The sequence below is a fragment of the Synchiropus splendidus genome, chromosome 6 (genome assembly GCF_027744825.2).
Source record: "Synchiropus splendidus isolate RoL2022-P1 chromosome 6, RoL_Sspl_1.0, whole genome shotgun sequence".
Classification (NCBI taxonomy): domain Eukaryota; kingdom Metazoa; phylum Chordata; class Actinopteri; order Syngnathiformes; family Callionymidae; genus Synchiropus; species Synchiropus splendidus.
Window position 1 is genome coordinate 10,236,928 of NC_071339.1, and position 13,411 is coordinate 10,250,338.

General features: G+C 44.5%; 1 protein-coding gene across 5 annotated transcripts in view; it reads right to left on the reverse strand.

Annotated features, from left to right (window-relative positions):
• Positions 1 to 541: 541 nt before the first annotated feature.
• The window catches only part of LOC128761064 (sodium channel protein type 8 subunit alpha-like), a 50,687-nt gene continuing 37,817 nt past the window's right edge, over positions 542 to 13,411 (reverse strand). For all 5 annotated transcript variants that reach the window (XM_053868956.1, XM_053868954.1, XM_053868957.1 and 2 more), the window contains 7 exons: positions 12,552 to 12,674; positions 8,077 to 8,361; positions 7,941 to 7,994; positions 7,732 to 7,869; positions 6,927 to 7,031; positions 6,592 to 6,862; positions 542 to 5,702 (listed from right to left, as the gene is read on the reverse strand). In XM_053868956.1, coding sequence (XP_053724931.1) covers positions 4,543 to 5,702; positions 6,592 to 6,862; positions 6,927 to 7,031; positions 7,732 to 7,869; positions 7,941 to 7,994; positions 8,077 to 8,361; positions 12,552 to 12,674 — 2,136 coding nt within the window. In that variant the 3' untranslated portion in view covers positions 542 to 4,542. The remainder of the gene's footprint in view (positions 5,703 to 6,591; positions 6,863 to 6,926; positions 7,032 to 7,731; positions 7,870 to 7,940; positions 7,995 to 8,076; positions 8,362 to 12,551; positions 12,675 to 13,411) is intronic.

Below are 13,411 nucleotides of genomic sequence, written 5' to 3' on the forward strand. Positions count from 1 at the left end.
TACAAATAAGCATGTTGTCAAGCTTCACTATATTTCAAGTTCACACTAAACACCAACATAACTATTGAGTTTTAACAGTAACTTAGCAAGTCATTCACTTATTAAAAGTGTTCCCTAATATAAAGTGTAACCAACAAGTGTTCCTCCTCGGGAAGACAGTCGCAGTTGTACCAACGACTCGTCGAGTATGAGCGACTAGTAGTCACAGTCAGGTCCATGACTAGTTGACTAGTCGTGATGACATCACAGTCACACTTCAGAGGACTATTAAAAGTTTCAAAGCATTTCTCTACAAGCCTTTGCAACAATTCAGATAGATTCCTTTTCTTTTTCAACGACTATTTTACACGTGGCATGTTGCTGTGCTAGTCAACCTGTCCACGTCATAGGCTTATCGTGTACTCGGTGACTCGTCGACTACCGAAATACCTTGAAGGCCATTCTTCCCCACCATGCAGTTGTCAATAACAATGTCTTCTTATGGATGAGTTCAACATCATGTGCTCCCCAAAAACAACACGAGGCAGGAGGTTAACTGTAAGGCTGCTTTATTGTTTGGAAATAGATTCGTGCTCAAATGAAGACATTCTTTCACGGTTTCTCACTGAATTGTCTCATGTGGTTGTGCAACACACATCCTCTCTCTGACTGCATTAGTGGCAACAGATAATGACACTAAAAAGGTTTGTCTTTATTTTTTTTTTCTCTTGTCAGTCTGTTGTCAGCAAAGGAAAAGAAAAATAGATCTCAGTCATGCTACAAAAAATGGCCTCGTATACCGACGGTGGTAAATAAACAGGTTGTAAAACAGAAGGCAAGCTGTCCTCTTACCAGCGCAGCAGCTAGTAAACAGAACACAGAGAGAGCACTTGCACTACACGTGCCTCTACCAGATGTTAGCCCACTCCGTCGAATCGTGGCGGCGAGTTCATTTTCACTCATGGTTACAATCGTGCTCCTTTTTGGGGGGTTCACTCCCACGGATGTTGAGGTCCTCATTGCTGAATTTACTGACAGACTTAGAAAGCTAAAAAGGCACGTGCCGTTTAGAGATATTGCACCATAAACAAACACACAGACTGCTAGCAGGTCCATGTGTCAAGTCGCTCATCCAACATTCAGTTCAAGATTCCAATAGAAAAAAAAAAAGAAGACTGGTGCATCATGGCGCAACAAGTGAGCTGCTTTTCGTGACGCCTTGTGACTTCATCTACTGCCAATGATGGCAACTCACAACCCGCCTTCACTCCTACATCATTGCTTTACAATCATAGCATCCCAACGAAATGTAATCCGATACGATCGAAGATCATCCTGGCATTCGCTCATTGAGAGCGCGTACAGTCAAAACAGACACAACTGCAATTCAAGTTGTTCAGTTGAAGTGACCGATGATTTTCAGAGGAATATTGGATTGGTGAGTGACACACAGACCTGCAGACAACGTAACCACTGGATATATATATATATATAGTATGGAAGGTGACAGCACACTGAAAACACAAAACTGCAGCAGTGTGTTACAAAGGAAACATGGTTAGAAGTTAGCGCTGGAAAATGAGTCGCCTGCAAAAGGCTGTGAGTTTGTCTCCGAGTGTACAATATAGGAAAGGAGGGTCAAGACATCGTCGCACATGTACAAAAGGGTATGCTGGTAGTGCAATCCTCTCAGGCTCCACAATTCTCAGCAAGCAGCCACCATGCAGGTGCCCAGTGTGCACAAGTCCAGGGGGCGCCAGAGTTCTGATTCGTCTGAACACACGGCACGAAGACAGAAGCATGATCAGTTTAACCCTGTGGTTCTGGATTCACCTCAGGGGTGGAGCGACACAGATGTATATATATATATATATATACTATACATATATTAATTGGAGGAATATATATATAATATATGTTACATAACTCTGCATATGTTGGTTTGTACAGTCTTAAATACAATTTAATACATATTCTTTAGTGTACTCCCCTGTTTTTATGTAAAAAGTGACTCTACTCCGTCTAACAAAACGTGTCAGTCTAACAAGAGTGACAGCAGTGTCAGCTGGAAGCCATTCTAGTTATGGTTAATCATACTTTGTGTTAGATTAATAGCTGTAGTTTTTTTTCTTAAGGTAACCCCGTATTTACAAAAAAAAACTACACATGCCGTTTAAATAAAATATATTACATCATCTATAGGTTCTTAAAAAGTCCATTCTTACATTTTGTGCCGTGAAGAACATAGCTGAAACCTTTTTTTTTTCTTTATTTTTAAACCAAATGGATGTTGATCGCTTCAGATGTGTAGGTATGGTTTTAGTTGACGGTGACCTTGGAGGAAATGGGCGGCACTAGCTTCAATGCTTGTCAGAGATTTATTTGGTTCAAGTTAACACCCACTGATTTTGGAGATCTCATGCAGCACCTGCATTGTATCAGTTGTGAACACATGAGGGGTTGTGACATCACGGCAAAGTGCATGAAGCGGCGCTGACACTCACAGTGCCTTCATAATGCATCTCTCTGCGTCAAGAACGATGAGGACTGGCCACAGAGCAGCTCAGCGGTGAACTCCGGGGCCACTCGCTCAATGTGCCGCTGTAAATCCCAGCTGTCTCTCGCGACTCCTCCTCACAGTGTTTCCTGGATCTGTGGTTGCTGTTGCGGTGTACAGTATTCGTGTGTTTAGTGGAAGTAATTGAGACCGGACAACATTCCATGATGACTTAACCACAAATGTCTATCAATATAAAGAGCGCGTTAACAAGCAAACCAAACGTTGCTGTGTCACTGAGATGCGTCTAGCCCTATAATTCTAAGCATAATAAGCAGGAAGCTCCTGACCGGGCGGCTGCCAGCCGAGATCATAGTCCATCAACATGATGCATGAAACACAAAAATTGTAAAACATAATTTCAGTAATACACCTGTCACATTCACTTGCATTTTGTTGCAGAGCTCATAGTACATCTATAGTGTCTCCTGAGAAAAAGGGATGAATTTTCAAGCATTGCATACTAGGGTCTCTCGGCGGAGACGTGACAGCGACAAAACAGAATGGGCAAGGCAATCTCCATCACCCCCACCCACTCTACGACAAAGGGCATCGTGGGATAGAACAAGGCAGATCTCTTTGGCTTCTCCGCAGAACATTGTTCTTAACATCCATCCATTGATTTCTCTTCACAGCTGAGGAGAGTTTGCATCCACATCATCCCACATGTGTTCTCTCTCTCCTCGCCTTCCGTCTCTATCACCTCGCTCTGAATCAAAGCAGGAGATGGCTTGAATAGCTCATGAAAGGAACACAAATCGCCAGCTAAACTTACATGAAGAGAAGAGAGAAACATGCTAGTAAATACATCAAAACTCTTCCCGACCACCTTCAGAGAAACATTCCACGCTGGACTCCAAATAATGCCCGCTCGCGCGCGCGTCTCACAGCAAATGATATCAACATTTCAATGACGCATTTAAATCATAAAAATACAGTTTGTTTTCCCACCAGACGATACATGTTACATCTCTTGGAACACACATGACACCGTTTTTAGAATTTTACGAGAAGCAGAAGATTGTGGACTCCACCGTTAGTGGTAAACTGACCAACGTTTCCATCCATCAGCCAGTAGAGGCAACGGTTTTGAAACTTGACATGTGATGATTCATGACCCCAAAACATTGAGGGTAATCTGCTCCAGCACTTTGAACACGAAAACCTTCAGTTCGGGAGCTCAGTCTCCCTGTTTAACCGTTGATGTGGTCCGAGTATTAGTGTCTTGTGGACTATGATAATTCATGCAAGATTCTGATCAAAACATGCCATCATGCAAGTCATTTCTATGCATTGAACAAGCACAATTGTTTATGTATTTGTCTGGAAATCTTTCTGAGTACATGTAAGCCCTTGGCCCAAATTGACCCCATATTATAAACAGACCCATAACCAATTGGTGTAAAAAAACTTTGACGTGGGTATAACAAAGTTAAAATGGGAAGAAGAGACGGTGGCGTGGGTAAAATGTTACATATTGTTCCTTTTTTTCTCTGTAGTTTTGCTGCCCAAATGAAGATTTTTTAAGATTATTTCGACAAAACTCTGAATGCTCTGCGTTGTTTGAGACGGTGACTCCTTGGTCGCTCCAGCTCCTACAGAGTTTGTCGCTTTGCTCCTCTGTCAGCGCCACTAGTGGGCGCCTCTTCTGTCTCATCAATCAATTCTCTCTCTAAAACCGTCTTCCATAGGAATCTTTAATTTGCTTGCCAGTGTGATTTCAGTGTGTCGTGTTGTGTCAGCCAGTGGTCAAACACTGACATTGGCTCTTCTGTTTTCGTTTGCCTCAGCCAAGATAAGATCCAACACGCCTCGCTGAATATGAGTGTTTTTGGACACACCATCCTTTAAGCTGTAGGAGACAGAGCCGCTTCACTGAATGAAGTCTGTAAACAAAATTACCGTTACAGAGTTGCAAACGAAAGAATCTGTACATCTGTTGCGTGTGAGTGTCCACATTACTACATTTCTATAATTGTTACTATGGTGGTAATTAATCCAAGGCTCTAGCATTTGGATTCCCTGATGTCTTTTTGGTTTCTTCCCTTCTCTTTCCTTCCTCCTCTGCCGTCGCTGTCCTCTTCTTTTTCGTGGTCAGGTTTGGTAACACTGTCATAAGAGGGAAGAGAGGCAGTTGATGGAGTTCCCTCTTTTTCTTGCTCCTGATTGTTTCCGCCGTTTTCTACTTTGTTGTTGGCTGGTTTGCGCTTGCATACGAAACCCCGCCGGGCAAGGTGGGAGCGGTAGGCTCTTTGGATGATTCTGGAGGACACGTCCTCTTGCTTGCGCCGGAGGGTGGTGGTTATCGGCTCGTAGGAGACCTTGGAGGGATTTGCCGCCACGAACCGCTCCTCCATCTGTTGCCTCAACATGTCCAGCTCGCCGCTGTCACCCAGCACCCGCTTGGTGAAAGCAAACAGAATGTCCAGACAGTGGATGCGATCTCCACTCACCATGGGCATGTCCATGGCGATCAGTTCGATAGTGTTAGGCTTGGGGACCCGGAGTGGGTGTTCAAGTGCGTCAGCAAAGTCTGAGAGCTTGGCATATGTTATGAACTGAGAGGCATCTGGGTCGAACTTCTCCCATATCTCATAGAAGGTCTCAAAGTCGTCCTCACTGAGTGGGTCAGCGCTCTCCTCGGTGGCCACGCTGAAGTTCTCTAAGATAATGGCGATGTACATGTTGACCACGATCAGAAAAGAAATGATGATGTACATCACAAAGAAGAATATGCCCACAGAAGGATTGCCACAGTTTCCTGTGGCTGGGGTGCCAGCATTCTCCAACAGCGGGTTACAGTCTGGAGGGTAGTTCAGGATAGGCAGCAGCAGGCCGTCCCAGCCGGCGGAGGTGGTGATCATGAACAAGATGATCATGCTGTTGCCAAAGGTCTCAAAGTTGTACATGTCGTCGATCCCGGCTCCGTGTTTGACATAGCCAAAGTTGGACATGCCGAAGATTGAGAAAATGAACATGACCAGGAACAGCAGCAGTCCGATGTTGAACAAAGCCGGGAGTGACATCATCAGGGCAAACAGCAGAGTTCTGATTCCCTTGGCTCCCTTGATGAGCCGCAGGATTCTGCCAATACGAGCCAAACGGATCACCCTGAACAAGGTCGGCGACACAAAGTACTTCTCAATCAGATCAGCCAGGAACATTCCTGCAGGACGATAAGCAAAATAACCGTTCAAGAACTGCACTTTTTCATCTTGGAACACTGCAGATCTTTTCTTTCACATTCATTCACTGATTTTCTGCCTGGACACAACACTTGGATGGCGCTTGACCAACCAGCAGAGACCAGCAGAGGTTAGAATGCCCTATCTTCATAATCAAAACATCCATCGCAGGAGCTACCATATCGTACCCGTATTTTGGTAGCTTGGACGTATGGAAGGCTGAACGCACTGACAGACTTATTTTGCATCACTTTTGTTTTTGTCGTCTTCCTCTTCTCTGTTTTGTGGGAGCTTCCAGAGCACACAGCTGGGACAAAACTACAAACCATCTACCGCCCCATCTTAAGCACCTTGGTTCCAGCAATGTGTGCCAGATCGAATCAACTCATTTTGTAGGTAACTGGCTTCCGCGTTTCTTTCTCCTCGCCCACTCGCTCTCTGCGTTTTCTGATACTTTGGTTTTCCCCTGGTGCCTGAGTTTATGTTGTTTCTATTCTTTGTTTCCGATCTCTGCGTGTTTCCTGTTTCCTCTGATTTGAGTTTTGTCCCTCATGAGTTTGTTTTGACAACCGTGTTTGTGATTTTGTTTTCCTGATCATCGTGCTTTGCATTTGTTTTTTCAGATTCCTACTTCGTGATCTCCCTGTTTGACTTCTGTTTTGTTTGATTATTGTCAAATCTTTTTTTTGATAATTATTACAGTCTTTTTCATTAAGGCATTTGGGTCCCACTCCGCTCGAATCATGACAATGTCCATGTTATTAAAACTGAAACAGCATGTTCAACATTTATTACACAGCAGTGATTTCATGGGTCTTGGCAAACGGACGCCTCCTTAATAGTGCGTAAACAGGAAGTTCAAAAACTTACCTACAATTGACAGGATGACCACCACCACATCAAAGATGTTCCAGCCATTGGTGAAGTAGTAATGACGCAGTGCAAATAGCTTCAACAAAAACTCTCCTGTGAAGACCACGATGAAGATGAAGTTGACCCAATAAAGCACGTCCTCTGTTTCCTTCGACTGGTCGTCCGTCTCCACCATCATGGTGACCATGTTGAGGCAGATGAGGATCATGATGGAGATGTCAAACACCTGCTGGGTGACGAAGTCAAAGACCATTCCTTGGATCTTGTTCTGTGGAGACAGAAAAGCTTCAGCATGGGTCTTTGGGGACATTGAAAGCTTCTTCTGGTTGTACCTGAGGTCTAGGAATCGGCTTCTGTGGTTTCTTGGAGCCAAGTTTCTTCATGGCATTGTAGTATTTCTTTTGCTCTTCTGTCATGAAAATATCCTGACCCCCAAAGTAAAGGGACAAAAAGGATTTGGTTACAATTCAGGATCTTATAGAGTCGGTTTAAGAAGACAAGATGTAAGAAAACATCTCAAATCATCCTGAATAGAAATAATACTGTGCAGTGGCGTCTTACAGATAACTGAGAACAGTATACAAATGATGAATAAGAAAAGGAAATATTAATCAATGCATTCTCACTCCCAAGGTATCAAGTAGTGACTATTTTCTCGTAGACTTCTGCATACAATGGTGATGGCAACGTCAACCTTACGCGTTGCATGTTGCATTGTTCAAATGTGTCCCCTTCCCTGTGGTGACACATGCACCAGCAGACTTCCATGCAGTCGGGGACACATTCGTCTACTTGGAAAAAGTCACTGTTTGACGCCTTGGGGGTGAGAATGTGCTGAATGAATCAAAAGATGTTTCGTCACAAACGCGTCCACCGCTTCAGATGTCGTACAAGGTCAATGGACTCCAGTGCATGATATTCACAACTAAACATCATAGGAATAACAGGCAGCCTCGTAATCTGCCAGTCGCACTCAAAAACAAGCAAAAGACTTTTCCCGATTCATTTTGTCACTGCTGTGCCTTTTCTCCCCAGTCAAAAATAACTGCCCCCTGGCCTCGAGTTTGACCCTACAGACTTACTAAAGGGTCTGACTAGCTTGACATTTCTAGATGGCGAGAGGGAAATAAAACTTATCTTTTTCTTTTGCTGGTTGAAGTTATCAATGATCACACCGATGAAGAGGTTCAGGGTGAAAAAGGAGCCAAAGATGATGAAGATGACAAAGTAGATATACATGTACAAGTTGTCCTCGTAGAGCGGCTGGTCTTCCACCTAAAAGTTGTGAGTAAAAACACATGAATTCACAACCTCCTTCTGGAGATCAGGGTTCACACGGTGCCTACTTTTCTGGAGTCTATAGCTGCATACATGATGTCCATCCAGCCTTTAAATGTTGCCTGCAGAGGGGACAGGGGACAAACGGTGTGAGGGCTAACAGGTTTCAACTCCCAATTCAATATCACAACGACAGCATCTCACCACTTGCAGCAGTGCCAGGTATCCGGCGCCCACATTATCGAAATTGATCTTGACATTTTTCCATCGGACCTCAGAATAATTTGCATTGATGTATGCGAAACACTCTGTCTTGTTGTTGACGTCGTCAGGGTGGAACATCTCTTCAGCGGTGTCGTTGTAGCAGTAATAGTACTTTCCAGCAAAAAGGTTGACCCCCATGATGCTGAAGATCAGCCAGAAGATGAGACACACCAGCAGCACATTCATGATGGAGGGGATCGCGCCCACCAGCGCGTTGACCACAACCTAGAAGGACGGTCCGGAGTTTTGGTATAGGAAGAACATCCACTTCCATCCTAGTCACTTTATTGAGGTCTAAGTTAGCAAATTCACCATCAAGGAGTGTGATAATACTGCTGGAAATACTCTCATTCAGGCTCAAGATTTGGTGGTTTTGCTATCAATCGTCTATCACATAATGGATAATGAAGAGAAGCGCTTTAAATTTACATAGAGAAGGTGACAGCTCGGAAAATTGAGGAAATAAGAAGTTGTACAGCTGTTTCTCTCAGAGGAACCTGCAGCAGTGGCTGGAATATCACAGCACCGACTCTTGAGCTATAATGTCATCTCTCTTTGAGAGTGAAACTAGTGGTGTCACTGTTTTATGGTATCTGGCTTCACTTTTGAGATCTCTTTGACCGTGGTAGTCTGTCAGTCTTCATCTTGTTCATTTGTAACCTGGGCCAAAGTCTGAATTGCTACGCCTTCAGGGCCACTCACACTGTCCAACTTATGCTGTGCTCGACTGGCTGAGACGATTCCAGCGTTAGCTACACCTTCACCTTCCCCTTCACCTTCTTCTGCCACTTATCCAGGGTCGGGTTGCAGAGGCAGCATTCGGAGCAAGAAAGCCCAAACTTCCCGATCCGCACAAACCTCCTCCAGCTCATCCCGGGGGATCCCGAGGCGTTCCCAGGCCAGACCGGAGACATCATCTCTCCAGCGAGTCCTGGGTCTTCCCCAGGGTCTCCTCCCGGTAGGACATGCCCGGAACGCCTCCCGAGGGAGGCGTCCAGGGGGCATCCGGATCAGATGCCCGAGCCACCTCAACTGGTTCCTCTCGATGTGGAGGAGCAGCGGCTCCACCCCGAGCTCCTCCCGGATGACCGAACTCCTCACCCTGTCTCTAAGGGTGCGCCCAGCCACCCTGCCGAGGAAACTCATCTCAGCCGCTTGTATCTGCGATCTCATCCTTTCGGTCATGACCATAGGTGAGGGTGGGAACATAGATCGATCGGTAAATCGAGAGCTTCGTCTTGTGACTCAGCGACCGCATCACTGCTGCCACTGCACCAACCCGTCTATCAATCTCACGCTCCCCTTTTTCCTCACTCGAGAACAAGCCCCCGAGATACTTAAACTCCACCACTTGGGGCAAGAACTCTCCACCGACCCAGAGAGAGAAAACCACCTTATTACGGTCGAGCACCATGGCCTCAGACTTGGAGGTGCTGATCCTCATCCCGGCCGCTTCACACTCGGCTGCAAACCGCCCCAGTGCATCCCCGTCCGATGAGGCCAGCAGAACAACATAGTCCGCAAATAGCAGAGATGATTCTGTGGTTCCCGAACCGGATCCCCTCCGACCCCTGGCTGTGCCTAGAAATTCTGTCCACAAAAGTAATGAACAGAACCGGTGACAAAGGGCAGCCCTGGCGGAGGCCAACATGCACCGGGAACAGGTCTGATTTACTGCCGGCGATGCGAACCACGCTCCTGCTCTGGTCATACAGGGACTAGACAGCCCCTAGCAGCATAGCGTTAGCTACATATGCTTCCAAAGAGGAATCAAAACAGAGCGGTGAGAAACCGACCATAAACATCAGCAGCCCCTTTCTGAGATGGAGTGAAAGTGTCAGTCTGAAACTGGATTGGGACCTGGCAGCTCTACTCCTGGACAGGTGAGCGACCAAATTAGTAACACTGCGACGTTTGTTCAATTTGTTTTGCTGATATATACGTTGAGCTAGCAGCTGGCAAACAGCTAGCCATTGGTGAACTCATGCTAATGAATAGCCTTGTGCTAACTGCAGCTACCGTTTCAAGTACACCGTTTGGAATATTTAGCTTCTCAAACGCAGCACTGACGTTATTGAATCAGTCTATTGTAGAAATGAAGCAGGTTTCCATGTGCGTCTGGAAGAAGTTGCGGCCCCTATTAAGATGAGACACCGTCCCAGGTGGATGAGAACCCCAGAGAGTCACTACTGCAACTGTAAGACAGCCTGAATGAGGGTGTTGGGTGCATTAACACTTATGCACTAGCATGGTCATTATAATTTATTTTGTAAAGGAGGCAGCATGCGCTGCACTTCCGAATGAAATCATCAGCAATATTAAGCTTTTTTCCAACAAATATTATTACACTCATATAACTGATATTTAAAAAAAAAGGTCATATGGAGAATGTCTGAGTAGTTTTATGCAAATTAATATTTAGAAAATAAAGTGCTTAGTATGATGAACATACTCGCAAAGCATAATTCAAAGGAAGTAGATTCAAGGCAACATTCGGCTTTCAGTGCATCTGACTCTACAGAAGCTCTGTTCGGACAAAAACAGCCAAACACAAAACATCTCTTTCATTCCAGCTAGAAATGCAAATCACAAAACGGACAGAAATTGTGGGCAGGTATGACGGGGGAGGGGCGTATGCAACCAGAAGTTTGTTGGTCTTCCAGTGTGACATTGCCAAAGCCAAACTGTGATAAGATCTGTTATCAGGACAACTGTGCAGAGCGACAGGCAGGAAGTTCAAAGCCTGAACAACAAGAGGCTGCTTGAACTTAGAAAAATAGAATAGCCAGAGGAGTTTGTCTTAAGCATTTTGACAACGACTCACCTGGAAACGGAATACACATTTTTTTGTAACGCAAATGACATGCAGAATTAAAGCTACTCTCATTTTTTGGGATCAGCACTGGGGCGGCTTTGTGGACGCGCTCGACTGCGACCTTTACATCTACCTTCTTACATCTTAGCGCTAGTTTCTCTTTCGACTGGTTCAATTCTTTTTATGCTTGAAGAAATATTGGGATGTATGCTGTATATGAGGGCTGTCAATCTCACAGACCTGAGGGGGGCAGACTATTGTATTACAAGGTATTCACGTTCCCAAACACAAGGTCTAGCATTTTAAACTCCTATTTATAACTCCAGCGTGCAAAAAGAAAACACATTAAACACAAATGCAGCATCTTATCCAAGTAGCTATGTATTCAATATAGTGGTGGGACTTTAATGAGTTAATTACGATTAATTAATTACAACCAGAATAATTGTATTTTATTTTATTTAACTCCAGACGACAGGGAACCTTTGTAAGTGCAGGAGTTCCTGGTCCATTGATCACACAGGTGCACAAGACACGTGGCAGCGAGGATGATAACAACAACAACAAACATGGAGGAATCCCTGAACAAAAGCAAACAAAAGCATCTGTTTGCTTTTGTTCAGGGATGTTTTTCGCTACACAATGGCCAGGGTTTCCACTACTCTGAATGTACTTGAAATTCTTATCCCATTATTTTTAAAAGAGCTTTAGTTTAAATAAGGTGATATAAAAACTTGTCAAACTATTGTCAAACTGATGCAAAATAAACAATATTTTGTTGTTTAAAGGTGTGTATGGGACCATCATTTGATTCAGTAATATACCAAATTCATTCGAATGGAAAAATGTGGCTTCTTGTGGCAAATATTGTTATACCACTAAACGGAGATTAATTCATCACAAATTCTCAAATTAATTCGATTTTTTTAATCGAATCCCACCCCCAATTAAATATTGATACAACAGACTTAAAATATCACGACAAAATCACACAATCAAGTATTGTGATATTTCAGTAAAAATATTGATACAATATTGCACAAGCAAGTATCGAAGTATTGTGCTACTTGAGTGTATCCATATTGCCTTGCACCCCTGGTGAACAGCGGTGGGCTTCTGAATTTGACTGTGTACCAACATTGCATATTGAAACCACTCTGGCTGCATAGAAGTAAGGACGCATTGGCCCCCGGAACTTGTAGTGGAGACATGAAGCAGAGTCCCTGGGAATGAATCTTAACATCTTCAACAGCATATTAGCTTTAAGTTTACAGTTGGATGTGCTGTGGAAATCCACTTGTGATTGCTCTCCTGTATTGGCTCTCTACTTTAAAACTGCCATCACAAATAGCCACACATGATTGACAGCCCCTATATTGGACACACATGCCCTTTTTTTTACGACTAAACTACAACCAGCTCGATCCGAAAGCAATACATCAGGTCAGATGTACGGAGACCATCCCAGATGATCAGCATCCATGCAAGAAGCTTTTATCGATACCTCCATGGTTCCTACATCTACTGTGTTGCCATCACTAGCATGCTTTGACTTTGCAGGCATGCAGAAGAAGCAGCTGCCTGGTTTCTCGGCTCTTACCCTCATCCCCTCAAACCGTGACAGGGCTCTGAGGGGTCTCAAGGCCCTGAGTGTCCTGAGAGATTTAATCGGGCCTAGATCGGAGTAGCCCAAAGCATTAGCTATAAGGCTGACTATAGACACCTACACAGATAGGGACAGAAGGAGGAGACAGAAGCAAAGAGAGGATCCACATTGTTAGAGGAGCTTCGAGAGAAAGATGGAACCTAGACAACTGTCGGGTCATTACACATATAGATGCGTATATATGAGTATATATACATCTATAAAACAACGGGGGGTTGACAGGTTCACATAAGAGATCACGGTCAATAGTTGTACTCATGATAGTGTTTGGTTTAGTTTGGCAGGCCAGCAGCACAGTGAGCACACCTGGAAAGAAACTTGTGGTTGACACAGTGAGAGGAAGAGAAGAAAAAGAGTCAAACAAAGGGGAGTAAAATAGAGGACGGATGTACTCACAAACACTAAATAATGTGACACAACAACAAAGATATGGAACGGCAACAGTGTCAACACCAGGGGGCATCACTCAAAAGATATTGAGGACAACTTTCAGGTTTAGAGAGGAGAGGATAACCTGTGAAAGTAGGAGCCCCAACACAGCAGATTAATCTTACCCTGGACCCTCAGACCCTCGCCACAGTGGAACAGTGCTGCTCTTAACCTAAGGAGAGACACAGTTGTAGACACCTGTTGTGAGTCAGAGGTCGGCTCAACTCCAGGGAGCACACACGCACAGAGAGAGGACAAAACATGGAGAGAGAATACATTCTGATGGTGACTCGTACAGCACTAGTCGTGACCTTAGGACATGGAATCACTCTGGTGAATGCATCGATACTAGGTAGAATATCTAA